The following is a 20,698-nucleotide window of genomic DNA, read 5'->3' on the forward strand; positions in this document are numbered from 1 at the left end:
AAAGATTAGCATGCAGATGATTCATTCTTTGATTTACTATTGACATGTGAATTGGCTTTCCCTTCAGCTGATCAATTGCAATGCATTCTCAAACTGTTTGAGATCTGAGAAGGAAAATTCCAGTTGACTGTGGAACTTGTTATTGTTGTGCCATTATGTAGAATATTTCGTTAGCTGGAAGATAATCTAGGTTTTAAATCTCAGGGATCATCTAATTCAACACCAGCTGACATTCAGCTATTGAGTACAGTTTTTACTAAGGCTTTTGAAAAAGTATACTTATTGAAATTAGGGAAAATTTGATTATTTAAAGCCTGGGATTTCCAGAAGTGAGCAGGGTAGGATTTGCATGAGAAAGATGCCTGTTTGCTTGAAAGAATATAAGTAGTTGTTGGTCACATCCTCATGACACCATCAAGGTTGTCTGAAGTAAAGATTAAAGCAGCTTCCCTATGCTAGGGCTTCTCTTGGTTTTGAAAAAGCATTTTCCAGAAGCATTATAATCTCACAGTGGGCATTTCTGTTATTTTCACTCAATGTACTTGAAGGAGGCATGATTTAATTGCTGATACCTTCAGATATGCAAGTAGTACAGATAGGTTAGCACCATGCTTTGTATTTTATTTAAAAGATGACAAAGTAAGCTGTACACATTTGAGGAGAAATGCTAAATCAAAATTTCATGCTATAATACAACACATTATTTGAGGGGCCACATTTCTTTTCATTCTAGCCTTCAAAGCTGTGCCTGTTGTGTCTGTTTCCAAAGCAAGCTATCTTCTTAGGGAAGGGGAAGAATTCACAGTGACATGCACAATAAAAGATGTGTCTAGTTCTGTGTACTCAACGTGGAAAAGAGAAAACAGTCAGGTGAGTGAATTGCTTCATTCTTCTCGACATAGTGTTCTGTCTCTGTGGGAGATGATAAGGTTTCTCTTTAAGAAAGGTCTGTCCTGGAACTACCTCGATTAGTGTAGTGGATTGTCTGGGAGAGTGTTGGGATTGCATATTTCCCCCTTTCATACCTCCACATGGAGATATATACATTTATTATTAGTAACAAATTAATTTTATACATTTATTTTGAGAAACTTGAGGGAACTTCAGATTCATGTTATGACTTCATGCTGTTTCTTTGAAAAACTCTGTTAGGGACTTAAAAAACATGGTTAACTTCATGAATACTTTGATTTAAACTATTATTGATACTGTTTAGGCCAGACTATTTAAAATATTGAAAAGCGTTGCCACTTCCATACTTAAAAAGAATAGACAGTCTCAGATATTCACCAGAAAACTGTATTTTCTTTCTCTTCCTCTTCCTCCTCCTGCCCCATATTCAACATTGGCAACTTTATACCTGTTTAAAAAACTCTTTGCTAAACAAATAACCATGGTGATTACCATAATACAAAGACATTGTGATGATATTCATGTAGACCTGTGATGGATGATTTCTTGCTAAATGAAGCCTGCCATTGACTGGAAGAATGGATTGTACCGTAGACTATTCTTTCAAACCAATGACTCAGAGAAACATTTTAGTTTTTGTATCATATAATGTAATAAAAACAATAGCTTAGGTATGGATTTTTGGCTAACCTTACAGAATACAATCCCATATTAATTGGCTTTCTATAATCCTTGATTTCAGATGAGAGAACAATTTAGACTGGGTATGCATTTGAGCCTCTGTATAACTTGAACATTACCCTTTTTTGAGATGAGAAATTAAATTGCCCCAGGCAGTTTTGTTCTGAACCATTTTTCTCAGGAGCCCTGCATGCCATTCCCAATTAATCCACTGGTGTTGGTAGATAAGCCTTCAGTGTTAGGAGCTCTTTGGGGAAATCCCAGTGTGCACCTCCAAGGGTTAAGGAAAACCAAATCACGTGCAAACAATATGTAATGTGTGACTTGCAGATGGGGCTCATGGCTGTCTGCCAAGTTTCATCCATGAATCTTTTATTGATATCTTTTGGCTTAATTTGGAATACTATTAGCACTATCAAATTATTCAAAAATCCATAATATTTTATTCTGACCCTTTGGAATAAGTTTAACTCACAATGTAATTTAGGGTAAAATGACTTTTTAGCATTGTTGCCATTGTTTGTTTCAGCGCAGGGGAATCCTGGAGTTTGTTCAATACTGTTAATCTTGGTTGGTTAGCTTTCTTAATGCCTCTAGACCCTCGCATTTTTACTTACTTATAATTAGAATCTTTGACAGTATCCTAAGTTATGGGCTTTGGGTTTGGATGTTCAGGCTGCATCTCTTGTGACTGCACTATTCCTTTGGGCGCTGACAAGTTCAGTGTTCCTGTTTGAGTTCTGCTGTGGACTCTTGGGCTCTTGAAAGAACTAGAAGGAAGATACCTTAAATCGAGACTTTAGTATGTTATCTGTCCATTGTCACTCTGCCTTTGTAGAGAAGTCTGTATAACTATGAACTGGGAAAAGCCAGTTTGAAAATGTTGCTTCACCTTGCTTTTACATCTTCTTGACAATTGATCTTATGCTGTGAAATGGTACATTTCTGCCAGTTATTAGAAGACTCTCTTAGAAGGGGGTAGTAGGAAATCTACAAAGTGTTACACACTGGAAAAGTCTTTAAAGATAGTTTTGTTCCCAAATACCCTTTTGGAAACAAAAGTCAAGCCTAGTGATGCTCTTGACTTACCTAAGATCTCACAATTAGTTAACAGCAAAGCAGGTTTCTGTTCTTTTTAAAAAGTTTGAAACATTCAGCTTTCACAGTCAACTTTTATGTGTGGTTACTTCAATGTAAAAATATTTGTACAACCATAATAACATTAAAAAATAGGTATAATCCCACCATCATAGATAGCAATGCTGTGTAATAGAAATACATGAACCTTATATGTAATTTTAAATTTTCTAGTAGGCACATTACAAAAAATAAAGGTAAAATTGATTTTAATAATATATTTTATTTGACCCAGTGTGTCTAAAATATTATTCCATAATGTAATGAACATAAAAATTATTAATGAGATGTTTTACATTTTTTTTTAATACTAAGGCTTCAAAATCCAGGACATATTTTATATTTACAGCACAACTTACTTTGGACTACCAGATTTCAACTGCTCAGTAGTCCCAAGTGTCTAGTCCTTATAAATGCTATATAGTCTGCATTTTTTCATATTTTTTTCTCTTTTCCCCTATGCATATATATTATCACGTGATTGCAATTTTAAGGTACATTCAATTTGTGCTTTTTAAATAGGTAAACACCTCTCTTACAGTCATAATGCTATAGTTGATATACATTTAGGTCGTTTCTGAGTTTTTACCACAACCAACATGTTGGAGCTTTTATTTTCTGTTGAGCAATTTCCTCAAGTTAAATTTGCTAGAGTTGATCAGAGGGTATGAACATCCTGGCACGCTCCTTTCCAGAAGGATTTTTCTGATTTATAATACTGTCAGATGCTTTACTAGGTTTACCAAAGCCTCGCCAAGGAATCACTCTTGGTCTCATTCCATGTCAATATTAACTCCTTTTACTTTACTTAGTTGTTTTTTTTTTTTTTTTTTTTTTCCCATTGTGATAGGAGTGTGTGTACATTACAGAAAATTTGGAAGATGCAGAAAGCTATATTTGACTTTCTTTAATCTTTTCAGAAAGCTGTTGTAGCTTATGTTATGGTTTCCCCCATGACTTTTTAAATACGAGAAATCTCTCCATGTCTCGTCTGCAGACAAATAATGAGTGAGATGGTGTTATCACAAGGGTAAATGCACAACCTTTTCTTTTCAGCTCATGCTTAAATAATTTGGGCCTTGTTCTTAGATGTCTGTTACACCTTGAAACTCCCATCAGTGGTTCACAAGATTCTGCTGGGTGAGAACTGCAGGATGAGTTTCCAAGCTAGTTGTTGATATTGTGATTCTGTTTTCATTCTTGCAAATAATAAATTTTAATAAAATAGAACATTATTGTTATTAGCAGTGTGTTTGCTCTCAGTTGTTGGGACATAGAATAGAAAAAGATATAACAGGACATGACAAAAATATGTTGACTCATATTACAAAATATCAGTATCCCATAATATTTCATATATAGCAACTTTTAAAATTTAACGTTGCATAGAATTTGGAATTATACATACTAGGGTTAAGAAATGAATTTTCATTTTTTTCCCAATCATTAATAATGACTGTCTTTCAATATAATCCTGTAATATGAAGTGTTCCAATGACAGACTTGTCATGACGCTTTATTATTCTTACTTAAGTAGTGTATAATGAAAGCTAATATGGAGAAGTTAATTGCTGCTATTTTTAATTTATCTAGGAAAGATTCTGAATATAAATTATATGGTAATCTTTATTTTTTTTTCTCCTTTTCTGAAACCAGCAGACTAAACTACAGGAGAAATATAATAGCTGGCATCACGGTGACTTCAATTATGAACGTCAGGCAACGTTGACTATCAGTTCAGCGAGAGTTAATGATTCTGGAGTGTTCATGTGTTATGCCAATAATACTTTTGGATCAGCAAATGTCACAACAACCTTGGAAGTAGTAGGTAAATACCTCTATGGGAATGTTTAAATTACTGGCAGTAGTGAAAGAAGAAATTACTAGATAGTTTCCTTTTTATGTAAATGGAATGTTGAACAGATTCTTAGAATTTTGTTATCACTGAATGAATGAATGAAAATTATTGTAGCCTCTTGCAATGAAAGCACAAAACCAAATTCTACCAGTTTATTGGAGGAAAGTGGAAAGCTGTTACTAAAATTGTTCAAACCTATTATTCTCTGTGCACCCCACCCTCCTTTCCCCACCAAACAAACAAAAGTTGAGGTTTTTCAAAAAAGCTAGTGCTCGCTGAATGACTTGAGTTTGGAAATGGATGTAGAATTTATCAAGGATCACAAATGCTTAGAGCCTGAAGTATTTCTCAGAAACTTTTGGTAGGGGCTCTGCCCCTTGGTTTATTGTTTTGCCACTCATCAGCTCTAGTTCCTTGTAGTAAGGACTGAATTGGACTTTTCCTCCCAAGTATGCCCTACCTCCTTATCTCACCTGTTCTCTAAGCATAAAGATAATAGCATAAACCTTCAGGAAGGAGTGACATTGGGACACAGGTCATTGGTTCTACAAAGCATAAACTACAACATGGTAATCTGTCCCCGGGCCCCATCATATCTGGTATGTACAATTGGTTTAGCCTTATCTTCTCTACTCTAGAAATTTCACTAAATATTTATTTTCTAGTTAAAGAGAGCAGAGCACAGTGAGTTTCTTCATGCTTTTGATTTACTGAGATTAATAAGTATTTTTAAATTACTTTGTTTACAATTTTTTTTGTCTTTTGAGTATTGTTTGAATTTAATCCATTTTTCTGTCTTTTTAGTACAGCCATGTTCCTAGTGCTTGACTTTCATTAAATGCTTCTAGGGTGACAAAATTCTTTATCAAAAACAATAATAAAGTGATGCAGTATTTGTTTTCATCTCTTTCCTCGCCTCACCAAATTTCTTCAATAATTTATGTGGCAGTATTAAAGCTTTATGATTATCCCACAATAATCTCGTAAAATTTTGGCGTTTCTGCCCATGTTATAATGGACAGTTTCTCCCCAGACTGAACATGGAAAAGATACTTTACTTGCAATTATAGTCAGCACACAGAAAGTGTACTACTTTGTTCCTAAACATGATTGTGAACCATTTATTAATTTGAATAGAAGGCTATGCTTTTAAAATATTAAACTCCATAAGCACTAATTTGCTAAGTTGATTAGGGAGCATGTTGATATATCAGCTTCAGCTCCAGAAAGCAATTAGTAAGGATGTTTTGAGAACATTGTTGTATGTAATCGGATTTTTAAAATCCATTCATCACTTTCCAAGAATTATCACTGTATGACTGGAAGGACTTGTGGCTGTGAAACCTGAATCTGGTTTTGTATTGTTTTGAGAATGGTTTGGGGTGGAACAGGAACAGGAGGAGACAAAGAGAAAAGTAATTTTTTAGTGGCTGGGAGGAGGATTTGGATCCATCATGGAGTGATGAAGAAAACAAGGCTTTGGGATCACTCTTTTTTAAAGAAATAATTTTTTTAATTATATATTTTTAAGATACACAACATGATGTTATGGGGTACATATAGATAGTAAAAAGATTACTGTAGTATGAAGCAAATTAACATATTCATCATCTCACAAAGTTACCCTTTCTTTGTTTTTGGTTTTGTGATAAGAGCTGTTAACATTTTACCTGGTTTTGAATTGGGGCCTCTGCCTGTAATCCCAGCACTTTGAGAGGCTGAGGCGGGCAGATCTCTTGAGCCCAGGAGTTTGAAACCAGCCTGGGCAACATGGCGAAACCCCATTTCTACCAAAAATACAAAAATTAGCCAGGCATGGTGACACATGCCTGGGTTGCAGCTACTTGGGAGGCTGAGGCAGGAGGATTGCTTGAACTCAGGAGGTCGAGGCTTTAGTGAGCTGTGATTGTGCCACTGTGCTCCGGCCTGGGCAACAGAGGGATACCCTGTTTCAAACAAAACAAAACAAAACAAAAAAACAAAAGACTAAGTGTCACAATTATTAAGTAAAAGGTATGCTAAAGTACTTAAAGCAGTTCTTAGGACATAGTAAGCACATAAATGGTGGCCACAAAGATAATGTTAGCAATTACTTTATTGCCTTCTTTTTCAAGATCTTTTTAATATTATTATATAACCTTTTCTAAGGACTCCATTACTTATTTAACTAGTTCTCTGTTTTGCCAGTTTAAAAATTATAATAGTGTATGATAGTGTAAATAGCACTTTTTTTTTTTTGGCCTATAGCTATCTATCTCATTTTAGGAAGAGTTCTCATATGGAAATTACAAGATTTAATCAAGGAATAGATAATTTTAAAAAATCTATATTGCTAAATGCTTCCTAAAAGAATTGTGCCAATTTACAGTGTGTAATTCAGCATGCTACTTTTACCACACTGGCAAAATTATTGAGTTTAGTTAAAATTAGTTTTGCTATTTTTAATAAGTGAAAAGTGATGTCTTATTTTAATTACTAGTTTAGCTAAACATTTTTTCTACATTTTATTCTCCTCTTTTTCCTGTTACATTATTTTACTATATAGACATTTAAAAATATTTATAGATTTAAATTTGTCTTTTATGATGTTTTTCTTCTGTTGCTTCTAAAATGCCTAGAAAACTGCCCGCTCTGTAGAAGTTTCATAGGAGTCAATTCTGTTATTAAGTTAAAAATATCATTTTATTGTTAAAATGCTCTTTGATTTATCTGTGATATATGGTAAGAAGACCTAAGGTTATTTTTCTTCAAATACTAAAGAACATTCTTTGAACATGTTTATTAAACATTAGGGGTCCCTTTTTTTCCCTTGATTTATGATACCTTATCACATATACAATTATGTCGGGTCTGTGTATGAACTCTCTATTTATTCCAAATATTTTTTAACCTAATAAACATCAAGACTAGTAGATTTAGAAGACTTTTAAGATGGTAACAATCTTTAAGAGGATTGCTTAAGAGATGGAGGTGGGAGAATCAGTATTTCAAATGTGTATCCTTTCTCACTTGTGACAGTGATTCTACAAGAGCAGAATAAAATGGAAAACGGCTAGTTAAAATGCTTTTACTGCCAATTAATACTGGAAATCAATCAATTATCTTTGTAATTCCAAGATGAGGTTCTGTTTTTTTGTCCAGTAGTTGTAGGTAATGGTTTCTTTCTGTCTTATTTCATTCTAATTAGATAAAGGATTCATTAATATCTTCCCCATGATAAACACTACAGTATTTGTAAACGATGGAGAAAATGTAGATTTGATTGTTGAATATGAGGCATTCCCCAAACCTGAACACCAGCAGTGGATCTATATGAACAGGACCTTCACTGATAAATGGGAAGATTATCCCAAGTCTGAGAATGAAAGTAATATCAGGTAAGAAACAGACCTTGCCCTAGGGGATTACACATTACCCCCTTTTCCACTGGGCTTATCAGATTATTTCTGTAACCCGTAAATCCACAAGAAGATACCTGGTAAAGAAGAAATTCTGGGGCTGCTTCCTGTGTCCTCATCCTAGTATTCCATTTTGTTGTGTGTTTAGAGCATGCACATGTGTGCACACATACACACCTGTGGGCCTCAGTTTTCTCACTTGTAAAATGGAGGACAGTTTTCTAGAGATCTGAGCTTAGCTCAAAGCGGTAACTGGCATGTACTCGGGATACAGCAAGTCTCTTCAGAGAAAAAGGGAAGTTAATACTTATAATTCTTTTTTTTTTTTTTTTTTTGAGACGGAGTCTTGCTCTGTCACCCAGGCCGGAGTGCAGTGGCCGGATCTCAGCTCACTGCAAGCTCCGCCTCCCGGGTTTACGCCGTTCTCCTGCCTCAGCCTCCCGAGTAGCTGGGACTACAGGCGCCCGCCACCTCGCCCGGCTAGTTTTTTTGTATTTTTTAGTAGAGACGGGGTTTCACCGTGTTAGCCGGGATCGTCTCTCGATCTCCTGGCCTCGTGATCCGCCCGTCTCGGCCTCCCAAAGTGCTGGGATTACAGGCTTGAGCCACCGCGCCCGGCCATAATTGTTTCTTAAAGCTCTAAGAAAACTAAGAGCCAAATAGCTTCGCTTCAGGCAATGAACCCGTGTTCTTTTACATTAGACCTCTCATTTGATCCTCAAAACATTATAGTAAAAATAGTAGCAATAGTAATACTTCAGGTAAGACATAAGTGCTTTTTTCTGAAGCATGGTTCTAAGTACTTTACATATATTCACCCACTGACCTGAAGCCTCACAGACGTTGTGAGTAGCCATTCTTATTTCCCACCATTTTTATAGAAGAGGAGACAGAGGTACAGAGGGGTGAAGTAACTTGACCAAGACGGAATGGCTAATAAGGGCTAAGTACCTGGATAGGGTTTTGCTCTCTTTTTCCAGTCAGGACTGTTGACTGTTGGAAAAATATGGGTGAGAGATGATAGCGTCCCGGGCCAAGGGCTAAAGGTTGGAGGGAAGAGGATAGATTTGGGAGGTCTCCGGGTGATTGAGAGAGCAGGAGAGGCAGGGAGGAGTTGAAGATGGCTTTAGGTTGGGTGGTGAGAGACCATACCATTCAGGGAGAGGAGGAGAAGGCAGAGGGACAAATTTCTGAGGAAAGACAGTGACTTCAGTTTGCGGTTTGTTGGATTTCAGATTGATAGAGGGATCTTGAGTGGGATTGTTCATGTAGGAAGTATATTAGGTCAAACGCCCTAGAAGCAGAGCCTGAGACAGGGATTCTGAGACAAGTGACTTATGCAGGGAGAGAGAGACTGACCAGGGAGTAGGGGAGGAGGGGTGGGGGGGAAGGGAGGCAAATAAGGATGTGGCTCAGATGACCCCAAACCTCAGTCTTATCCAGGAGCTGAGCGGGGCTTTTGCACCTCTCTGGCTGTCAGTCACTCACTGGCTGTAGACCTGGCTGTACAGTCAGCTTCTTCCAAGGACCGCGCAAGGGCAATCCTTGGGAGAAAGCTGCAGTCAAGGGTTTGGGGCCGTGAAAGTAGCTCTGTAGAGGAGACATGGTACAGAGAACCCCGCACTGGAGGTAAAGACGTGAAGCCTGTGGGCCAGCAGCAAGCAGCTCAGTGTGAGAGAGTGGGCTGCCCAGGGAGCTCGCACAGTGTGAGAATCGGAACACCGCCTATGGCAAGTTGGTGTTGTGGCCCATGTGGATCGTGTGTGTCATGGGCTGCCCAGGGTGACACATGTACATCGGAGCCCCTGCCAGTAACCCCGACAGGATGGTAGGGTGCTCAGTGTACACAGCCCTATATGGCAGCCTTGCAAGAAGTCAGAAGCTTGAGCAGCAAATACTACCAGGAGCACTGAGAATCTGCGGGGTGGAGGAAAACCAGGAGATGGGGGTTTTGCAAGAAGGAAGGTGAGCAGCGTGGACCTCGCTGAGGGCCCAGAGTGTCTGTATGAGGGCAGTGAGCATGTGCGTGCAGAGCAGGCAAGTTCAGGACACTGTGGAGAGCAGGCTCCTGCAGCACCATGGGCAGGGGAGGAAGTGGTATGGGGACAGCCCGGAGTGGTGGGGGAAGGGGGGAGGTGGTGGGCCAGTGGAGAGACTGCAGCCTCTGTCAGGTTGCCTTTGTGCTTAACTTTCTTCACTCTGTGTTCTCTCACAACAGGCGTTTGTCCCAAATGGAATATGTGTGTGCGTGTGTGTGTATTTGTTAATGTGGATTTTGCTAATATTTACTGAATTAAATGAGTTATATTTTTCCTCAAGCAGGCATAGATTTCCAGGTAGAAACTGAAAAAGACATGCCTTCCAAGGCAGACTATCCACAGGTGATTGATTAATTGTCTTTTCTTTGTAGATACGTAAGTGAACTTCATCTAACCAGATTAAAAGGCACTGAAGGAGGCACTTACACATTCCTAGTGTCCAATTCTGACGTCAATGCTTCCATAGCATTTAATGTTTATGTGAATAGTAAGTAACATGAAGGGCTCCTTATCTTTTAATTCTTTATTCTTTTAAAGTTGTGGCTCGTGTTTGTAACAGCTGCAAGGACTCAACTTGTGTTCTATGTAAATAACGTTTCATGATAATCTTGACCTTCACAGAGACTTTGTGGTTTGGTGGTTAGAGTGTGTCAAAAAACCAGTTCCTTGTCCTACATTTCACTGACCACAGGACCTTGTAGAAGTTGCTCAAATTCTGTGTGCTGCCTTTGAAGTAAACAAAGGAGCCATAGAAGTTGACCATAACAGTTGTTTGAGGGAAAATGTATTATTATTGATTGTTGGAATGGGGGGCTAGTGGTTGAATAGGAGCTGAATTACTGTATTAGGAAAGAGATGCTATCGAGCCCTGACATGATTTCTTTGTTACAGTGCCATCTCTTTTGAGGCTGTGATGTTATTTGTGTTTAGATTGTTCTTCCACTGAGACAAATGCAATATTGACAGGCCCATGGCTCACTACTGAGTACCATGTGGTATGTGGGAGAAGGTAGCAGATGGTTTAAGATGGGAGATGGGCATGGCCATGGGCATCTGTGGGGTCCCACCCACCCCACTCCTACAGCCCACCACTTCTTAGAGAAATGTCTGCTCTGAAGTTGAGGCCAAGGGAGCCCGATTATGAGCTAGAGCTTTTGCCAAGTGCAGGGCTTCTTCCTGGCTCCACTCTGGGCCCTGTGTGCATTTCCAAGGAAGGTGCCTGCCACACCATACCTGCTAGGGCAGGGGAGGCCCCCAAAGACTAGGAATTCCAAGGAGTGGCCCAACAAATGACTCTCAGAATTGGTTTTCCTGGGTGTGTGGAGGATGAGGAGACACCTGGAATATTTCATAGAGAAGAGCTTAGGAGCTGGGCACTTTATGTGTGTTGGGCTATAGGGAGTTGTGGGAACAAAGGACTGGGGCCAATTCCTTGTCTTAAAGGAGCTTACTTTCTGTACAAAGTGTTGTGGTTTTGGTTTTTTTTGTTTTTGAGACAGAGTCTCTTGCTCCGTCTCCCCAGCTGGAGTGCAGTGACATGATCTCGGCTCACTGCAACCTCCACCTCCCAGGTTCAAGTGATTCTCCTGCCACAGCTTCCTGAGTAGCTGGGAGTATAGGCGTGCCACCACACCCAGCTGATTTCTGTATTTTTAATAGAGATGGGGTTTCACCATGTTGGCCAGGATGGTCTTGAACTCCTGACCACAAGTGATCACTTGCTTCGGCCTCCCAAAATGCTGGGATCATAGGCATGAGCCACCGCTCTCAGCTAGATGTTTTGTTTGTTTGTTTGATTTTGAGACAAACATGTTTTTGTTTTCAAACATGTTGACAAACATGTTGAGCCAGCGTCTGTCTCTGTCACCCAGGGTGGAGTGATCATAGCTCACTATATCCTTGTACTCCTGGGCACAAGAGATCCTCCTGCTTCAGCCTACCAAATAGCTGGGAGTACAGGCATGCACCACCACACACAGCTAATTTTTAAATGTTTTTTAGAGACGGGGATCTTGCTTTGTTGCCTACACTGGTCTTGTCCTCCTGGACTAAAGCGATCCTTCTGCCTTGTCCTCCCAAAGCACTGGGATTATGGGAGTGAGCCACAATGCTCAACCTGTATGAAGTGATTTTACATAATTGTCTTATTTGATGCTACAGCTCAGGAAAGATGGTAGGGTGGGTGGTGTGAACCATTTATAAATGAAGAAAAGAAATAACTGGACAGATTTTTGATTGCTAATCCAGAGTCTTTTGACTATATGAGCATTTCAAAATTTGTGTTTTCTGAATAAGACATTCATACGAGTTTAGATGAAGAAGGTCACATTCATGTAATTAAACACATATCTTTATTACTGGCCTTCCCAGAATCCTAATATGCTGATGTGACTTTGCCGGAGGGGGCCATGGGATAGGAAGTATATATCCCAAACTTATTTGATCACACAGTTCTCCCTTTTCAAGGGAAACATTAATTATTATCTGAGTTCCAGCAAACAGTTTTGATTACATAGCATTTCACTGGCCCTCAATTCAAGTATCTCTAGATTAATTTCAATGTGAATCAGAAAGTAATAGTATATAGAGGCTGGACGTGGTGGCTCGCACCTGTAATCCCAGCACTTTGGGAGGCCGAAACAGGTGGATAACCTGAGGTTGGGAGTTCGAGACCAGCCTGGCCAACATGGTGAAACCCCTTCTCTACTAAAAATACAAAAATTTAGCTGGGTGTGGTGATGAGTGCATGTGATCCCAGCTACTTGGGAGGCTGAGGCAGGAGAATCACTTGAACCCTGGAGACAGAGGTTGCAGTGAGCTGAGATCGCACCATTGCACTCCAGCCTGGGCGACAGAATGAGAGTCCGTCTCAAAAAAAAAAAGTTATAGTATACAGAGCTTAGTATATTACCCATGGACAAAATTACTTGCTTCTGAAAAGTCTTAATGTTCATCTCGTTTAAGAGATGACTGGAGGTAAATCCATATCCTTGCAAGCATAATACGCATATTCATACAGAATTTTATTGTGGCTGCTCTTGTGTGATGCATCTCAACCTTTCTATGGTAAAAGACTTTCTTTTCTAAGATTCCCAATTCATTGTGGATCAATACTTCTTGTAAAATATAGTAAAAACCAATTACTAGAAAAGTGAAATGAAAAAGAACAGCGATATACAAAATACAGGCTCGGGTTTTTCTATGTTTTAGATTCAATAGATGTAAAAATTACTCTCTGTCAAATTGCTCCTCCTCAGGGCTTCTTCTGAGTTTCTTATTTATCTCCTATGCACCAGCAACAGCAGACCGTGGGTGGGGCCCACTCCACAGACCTCACTTTGAGAGCTCAGTGGTTGGGAATTTTATAAAGCAAGGTGCTTTGTGTTATCGCTGTTTCCCTGGCTTTAAGTCCAAAGGGGCGTTTAGATGTGTCTCTTTTCCTCCTTTTTCATGCTTCCATTTGCCAGTGTGTGGTCTGCCAGTTGGTCATGAGATACTGACCTCAGGAAGGTGTTTCTGACTTTTCTGTGGCAGGGATAAAATTGCTACCATTTTACTTACCAGGCTAATTTGCCATTCCCGCAGTCTCAGTTTTAATCATTGCTGCTGGTGAACCCGTGCCTATTTGAAACTAGATAGGATATGTTGTTAACCTTCCAAAAGGATATCTTCTTGGATTCCCTGTAGGTAGGAGGCCTTTTCTGCATTCTGGAGTGTGGTTCTCTTAATACCCACCCAGCACTTCCTGAGGTCCCACTGTATTTCACTGGATATACAGATGAGGATCATGTTGGTCCTGACCTCAAGTTAAGCTCTTCAGAAAGTCTCTTCCTTGATGTCAGTTTGTTACAAATAGCAAACTGACAAAGGCATTTATTTCACTTACTTAACACATTGGATTTCTTGATTGCCAAACGTTTGGACAGAGGTAGTAGCATTTACGTTTGAGCTTTAAACTGTCTCTGAGGTATGTCGCAGTTGCTCTTCACAGATATGGTTAGCTGATTTGTTTGTTGATTTTTTAATTGAAAAAAAATTTTAGTTAACATTATTATGTGGTAGTATTCTTTTAAATTTTATTTCAATAGTTTTTGGGTTTTAGTTACATAGATAAGTTCTTTCATGGTGATTTGTGAGATTTTGGTGCATCTGTCACCCAAGCAGTGTACACTATACCCACGTATAGTCTTTTATCCCTCACCCTCCTTCCACCCTTCTTCCCAGGTCCCCAGAGTTCATTCTATCATTCTCATGATTTTGCATCCTCATCGCTTAGCTCTTGAGGTAGGATTTTTTTCATGTTAAATTTTAAAATCAAAAGCTAAAATAATTTTACAGTTTTAAACTTAGGATAGTTGTGGCCTTTTTGGCATCATGTTAGCTGAGCCAGTTACATATGTGGGTGTACTGTATGGTTTATTTTGTGAATAAGCTCAGCCTCAAGGACAAAAGGGATTGTGCTCTGCAAAAATCAGAATTGATAAAAATCAGAATAATGAATGCATAGTGTTAGTGCCGAAATTCAGCCTACTTTTACTCTGTGACACTAATGCATAATTGCTTAATAGATTCATCTGCAAGAAATGCTAGTGAAATCCTTGATTTGGCCTGGTTAAATGTTTGGCGGTTAAAAAATCTATTTGTTTTGAAAATTCCACATGAAAATTTCAGTATATTGAATGTGGGGAAGGGGCATGTTTTAATTGCTTATATGGTAGACTTTAAAAAAATATTGTGCTCTGACAATTTATGTTAAGAAAACCAGTATATAACAACTTGTTAAGCTTAAATGTTCTAATACTGTTTCTAACCTCTCTAATCAAGCCATGATTTACATGGACATGTTGAACTGACTCAGTGACATTTAAGGTGGTTTATAATGGCCAAGAGCTATAACATGGTTGCCATTTTTGAGAACTTCTAGTGGAAACTGATAGGAATTTTCATTAAAAAACAAAGCAAAACCAAAAATTAGTGATTATATCTGCATTGAATTTGCATTACTCTAATTACTTTTGGAATTGCTTATCCAAGATGTGTATAGAAATCAAGTTCTTAGATCTGCAATGTTTGATATCCTTCAGTGAAAATGGTGATTTGTTTTTCTTGGAAGTGAAAATCAGGAAAAAAGTAGAGTTTTGAAACCTTACCTCAAAGTGCTTTCTTAATAGGCATTACCCTTTCCAAAATTATTGGAAATATTAGAAAAAATGACATTGCCAAGATGCTATGGGTAGCTTATGCTACTTATTTAGGAACTGATGGCCTCTTTGGTTATATTAAATGTCACACTATGAGGTTTTTTGCCAGATCCAGGACAAATAAAAGGCCAAATATGCACTTTAATCCTAATATATCCATTTGGCCTGTTTTCCCACTCCATCTCGTATTTCTTGAATAAATAACAAACTTTATAGTGGACTGAAAGGATAATCAGTAAAGTAAATATTTTGTAGGTTTATTTTGGCTTTAATTTTAAATACCCATGTGAATCCCGAAGTAATTTACATAATTGTAGAAATAAATTATGATTGATATGATAAGCCAGTTGTTTTTCAAACTTTTGGAATGATTTTAAGAAGATCCTGTAACCTCAAAGTGGATAGTTCAAAACATGATTTGGTAGCATTTCCAGGGCGGTATTATGCATTTAAAATATGTGGCAAATGGTATTTAGGGATCATAAGTAGATCTCTTTCCCATCTTAAAGGCTTATCCTTTAATGACGATTTCAGCCAGTGCAGTGGGAGTACTGTGATCCTCACGTGGTAGTGACGGGGAGGCAGACATTGAGAACTGAAGGGCTCCCTTTGATCATTAGCCTTACAGAGGATGCATTTAATGTTGAGCTAGATTGAAACCCAAATGGCTGCTGAAGTGCACCAAATTAACTCAGAAGTCACCAATTTCACTGAATTTATGGAAGGGTATTAACAGGGAGTTGAGAAACAATTTAAGGAAATGTTCAATAATGTATTATTTCTAAATCACTGCATCATATAATTAACATCCTATCTGTTGTTAGCAATTATTTATAGGTCATACAGTATACCAAAATCAGCCAAAGCAATTAAATCACCCAGAATAAGGCCTCTTGATGAGAAAGATCCCCTTTGACCATGTTTGCAAAGTCTGGGCTGCCTTTTAGTGTTTTCGGATATAGTTAAATCCAGTTATGGATGGCTGAACCAATTCTAGTGAGAAACTCCTGCAGATAAAGCACATAGCCAACTAGCTTTTGGCCAGCCTACCAGAAGTGATCACAGGTAGACTACTGTCAGTGCATTTGTGTTGCTGTTAAAAAACAAAACAAAACAAAACAAAACCCGAGGCTGGGTGATTTTTAAAGAGAAGAGGTTTATTTGGCTCAGAGTTCTGCAGGCTGTAAGAAACATCTGCTTCTGGTGAGGGCTTCAGGAAGCTTCCACTCGTGGTGGAAGGGGAAGGGGAGCAGGCATCACATGGCAAGAGAGTGAGAGAGCGAGAGAGGAGAAGAAGGGTGCCAGGTTGTTTTTAAAACTCAGATCTCGAGGGAACTAATAGTGCGATAAGTCACTCATTCCCTCTAGGACAGCACCAAGCTAATCATGAAAGAAAGATCTGTCCCCATGACACAGACACCACCCATCAGGCCCCACCTCCAGTATTCAGGATCAGTTTTTAAACATGAGATTTGAAGGAGACAAATATTCAAACTGTATCATAGACCTGGGAAGCCAGCCATATAGATGACTTCACCTGTTTGCCAGCTCTCCGGGTCACCCACCTGACTGGAATCTCCAAGTACCCTTATCCAGAGTAAAATAATAATGGCAGTCTTGCCTGCAAGGACTGCTCAGATTTGGTCCTTAAGGCCACTGTGCTGTTCAGGAAGATCCTCACAAAAAAGAGCGAAGTTACTAGAACTTCAACTTTTTTGGAAGATGGAAATGTCTTCCCACCACTTAACCTATTAGCTTTTTATTTCCATTTTTTAAAAAAATGGTAGGACCTTTCAAAAACATGCGTGTCCAAACCATACTTGTGTTAGAGGCCACAAATTTGAAGACTTGATGTTGATTTTTGCTTGAAAGTCTTTGCTTTTCAGTGTTTTCCCCCATTAGGTGGATTCTGTTAGAGTGACTTCCTCTTATATTAAATAATTAGAATTTTTAAACATTAAATAAAGTGCTGAATAGGACTCCTTTCTGATTTATTTACTTGCTTTTGAGAGTTTGCTCTAAGGCTGCAACAGTAACTGGAACATAGCTTGGTTTGTGTGAACATTTGTATACTGCATATGTTTTTAAATTAAAACAATTTTTTCTTATTACAAAAGCATTATGTGAAGGGTAGAACAATTAGAAAATGTAAATAAGTAAAAATAAAAATCATTTTAAGTTTATTTTTACTTTTTATGTTTCTTTACTTTTTATGGATTACCATTACTAATATTGTTTATTATATATTCCTCCAGACCATTTTTTTAATAAAAATGAGATCATATTGCTTTATAACCTAGATTTTTGGCGCTGCACAACAAAAGCATTGTGAATGTCTTTCTATAACATCATTTTGGCATCTCAGTGTATGGATCTTTTATAATTTCTCTAGCCCATGCGTGATGCAATTTTGAGACATCCGGGAGTGAGGTGGGACTTTGAAATGATGTGACTGAATTTTAAAAGAAACCCGTCAGATGATTATTTAAAGTTTATAATTATCTTGTTTAATCTCTAACGAGTGACCTTGCTTAAGTGGCTAGAAGTTAATAAGGTTATCATCTGTCGTTATTTTTCATGCTCTGTGTCTTCAATATATGATATGGTAGATATACTGTGCTATCTTTCAGGATAGTTTTAAATTAAGGAATAATTTTCAGATCTTCTTAGTGTGGTAACTAATCTATGTAAAAATCATTGCTTGTCTTTTCACATTAATCTTTTTATAGATAATGTGTGTTCATTTGAGATATCTGACAGTGTTTGAACTCTGTTTTTATTTCCTCTTCCTGAACTTGAAATGAGATTTTGTTCTCAAATTGCTTGGGAATTATGAATGTTGTTTTTGATGTGACACTCTAATATCTCTTTCTCCTTATAAAGAGGATCTCTGTGGAGGCAAGAATTGTTATAGATGTTTAAATTGGAAAAAAAAAAAAAGATATAATGGCAACCTACTTTTAAAGTAGAACTTGATTCTCTTCTGTTCTGAAAAAATGTAGCAGATGTAGCTCTGAACTAAGCTAAACATCTTCCCCTCCTCGAAGGTTGGTGTCATTACTGTTCCTCCCTATCTCATAAGAAAGTTGGTCTGGTGGATGTGTTGCTAATTTAGGGGCCCTGATGTAAACACTGAACCTGTAAGAGAACCAGGTAACCTGTCTGGATCCATAGCCCTTGGTTGCCCCCGTTTGTGTGGTTTGGCTATTTTTTTATATTGATGGTGGAAAAGCAAGAGAAACAGGTTTAGGTATGTAGCCATATAAACTGCTGGAATTGACTCTAAACTTGGATACCTAGACTTTGCTAAAAGCATTGAGTGGCCCCTTTTATATTGTGGAACTTCCACTTTGTGGAGATTTTCTTTTCAATTGAGCCACTTGTTTTTACATCAGATTAGCTTCCTTCATTTACAGGTGTATGCAAGGTCACCTGTAATGTAGTGAAATTTAAATTAATCCAAGAATAGGGACTTAATGTTTCCATGGGCATTCTGTCAATACTCGTCTTCTCCACTTCTGAATTATGTGGCAAAGTGAATTAGCTACTTTTCCAGAGTAGGAAAAAGGAGACTTTGTCCCATGCCTGCACTGCTCGGCAGCAAGCCGAGTGGAATTGTGATGTGTGTACAGGTCTTCTTCCCCACGGCTGGGTGATACAGCAACAGTGCTCCTGTAAATTGAACAGTGATTCTGGCTGAAGAAATCTCTGTCCAAGTAGTTTCATCATTTTTCAACATAATCTCGCAATTGGGATATCTTTTTGATTGCTGTTTAGAACAGGGGTTGGTAGAACTATAGTCTGCTGGCCAAAATTGGCCTGTAGCTTGTTTTTGTTTTGTTTTGTTTTTTTGCTTTTGAGACAGAGTCTTGCTCTGTCGCCTGAGCTGAAGTACAGTGGCACAATCTTGGCTCACTGCAACCTCCACTTCCCAGGTTCGAGCAGTTCTCCTGCCTCAGCCTCCTGAGTAGCTGGTATTACAGGCACCCGCCACCATGCCTGGCTTATTTTTGTATTTTTAGTAGAGACAAGGTTTCACCATGTTGGCCAGGCTGGTCTTGAACTCCTGACCTCAAGTGATCCTCCTGCCTTGGCCTCCCAAAGTGCTGGGATTACAGGCGTGAGCCACTGTACCCAGCCTATAACCTGTTTTTGAATGGCTCACAAACTAAGAACGTTATTGAATTTATTTTTGAGTAGTTGAAAAAAATCAGGAGATTTCATGAGACATGAGAGTACAACTCAAATGTTAGTGCCCACGAGGAAAGTTTTATTGAAAACAGCCATGCCTATTTGATTATATGTTGTCTATGAGCACATTTGTCCTACAGCTGCAGAACTGAGTTGCAGGAAAGACCTGATGACCCACAAATCTAAAATAGTCACCTGGAATATTTATCTCACCCCTTTAGAGTAAAACTTTGTTGAGCCCTAGTTGAGAACATCACTTCATTAAGAGAATGATTTTTTCTTTTTAAAATGACAGTCACTGTTAAAGTTAAATAGGTACAGGAGATTGTAGTTGAGTTTTATTTTGTTTGTTAAATAAACTTCTGTTAGTGTCCATATGCCAGTTTCTGGATATCTTTAAGAATGTATAAGACACAGTGTATGTCTAAAATATCTATTCTGGGAATTTTTTAAAAAGTGTAATATTCCTTTTATAAGTAGAGTTGAGTTATTTTTATACTCCAATTTTAGCTGACTTAAATTTCTTTATTATAATGGTATTATGGCATAAGTGTAGGTTTTACACAGACCCCAAGACTGGGATAGTGACAAATTCTGGAAAAGCACTGCTTCATTGCCATTAAACACCAGCAAACCTCAAACTTTAAAAACAGAAATTCATTCTTATGATCCCTCTTCATTTAGTCTTTTATTATTTGGATACTTAAGTGTTTGTGTTTTTTGTCCTGCTGATTATAAAATGTGGTCAAATGCTCATTTATAGCGGAAGTTGGTTAAAGTGGCTGGGGTGAGAGAACTCTACTCAAAAAATGCCTCCCTGCATTTAGATGAAGAAAGGAAGACCCCTTCTACCACTGGCTTGTGTATTCCCTTTCAGCCACCAGCCCTCAGCTTTGTTATCTGTATTGTGTTCTTAAAATTCATTTTGTTCTTGCTTTCCACATGGACTGGATGGTGATGAAAAGGAGTATTTTCCAAGATCACAAATCTGTGGGGTAAATCACTGGATGTGTAGGAGTTTTAATTGCAAGAGCAATAAATTCTCAGCAGAGTTACAAGCATCTGAAATCTGCCTACAAGCTGATCGGTGTTGTTGGAGATATCCGAATGACTCAGGTCCACAATGTTTTTAAAGGCAAAAAGGCTATTTTTTTTTTTTTTTTTATCTCCACAGTAAATGCATAACTTATATACCTCTTAGGCTTATCTAAACCTCCAACTTGGGAGGAATTAGGGAATGTGTCATTTGCTATACTGCTTATTGCAGAATATCTAAGAAGC

At 38.2% G+C, this 20,698-nt stretch overlaps 1 protein-coding gene across 8 annotated transcripts in view; it reads left to right on the forward strand.

The window, feature by feature from the left end:
- Positions 1-20,698, forward strand: part of LOC105463525 (KIT proto-oncogene, receptor tyrosine kinase) — an 83,621-nt gene that overhangs the window by 42,012 nt on the left and 20,911 nt on the right. For 4 of the 8 annotated variants that reach the window (XM_011710670.2, XM_011710672.2, XM_011710673.2 and 1 more), the window contains exons 4-7: positions 734-870; positions 4,387-4,558; positions 7,776-7,965; positions 10,397-10,512. In XM_011710670.2, coding sequence (XP_011708972.1) covers positions 734-870; positions 4,387-4,558; positions 7,776-7,965; positions 10,397-10,512 — 615 coding nt within the window. The remainder of the gene's footprint in view (positions 1-733; positions 871-4,386; positions 4,559-7,775; positions 7,966-10,396; positions 10,513-20,698) is intronic. The other 4 variants (XM_011710671.3, XM_071093365.1, XM_011710675.3 and 1 more) reach the window with 1 other exon arrangement.

The sequence above is a fragment of the Macaca nemestrina genome, chromosome 3 (genome assembly GCF_043159975.1).
Source record: "Macaca nemestrina isolate mMacNem1 chromosome 3, mMacNem.hap1, whole genome shotgun sequence".
Taxonomy (NCBI): domain Eukaryota; kingdom Metazoa; phylum Chordata; class Mammalia; order Primates; family Cercopithecidae; genus Macaca; species Macaca nemestrina.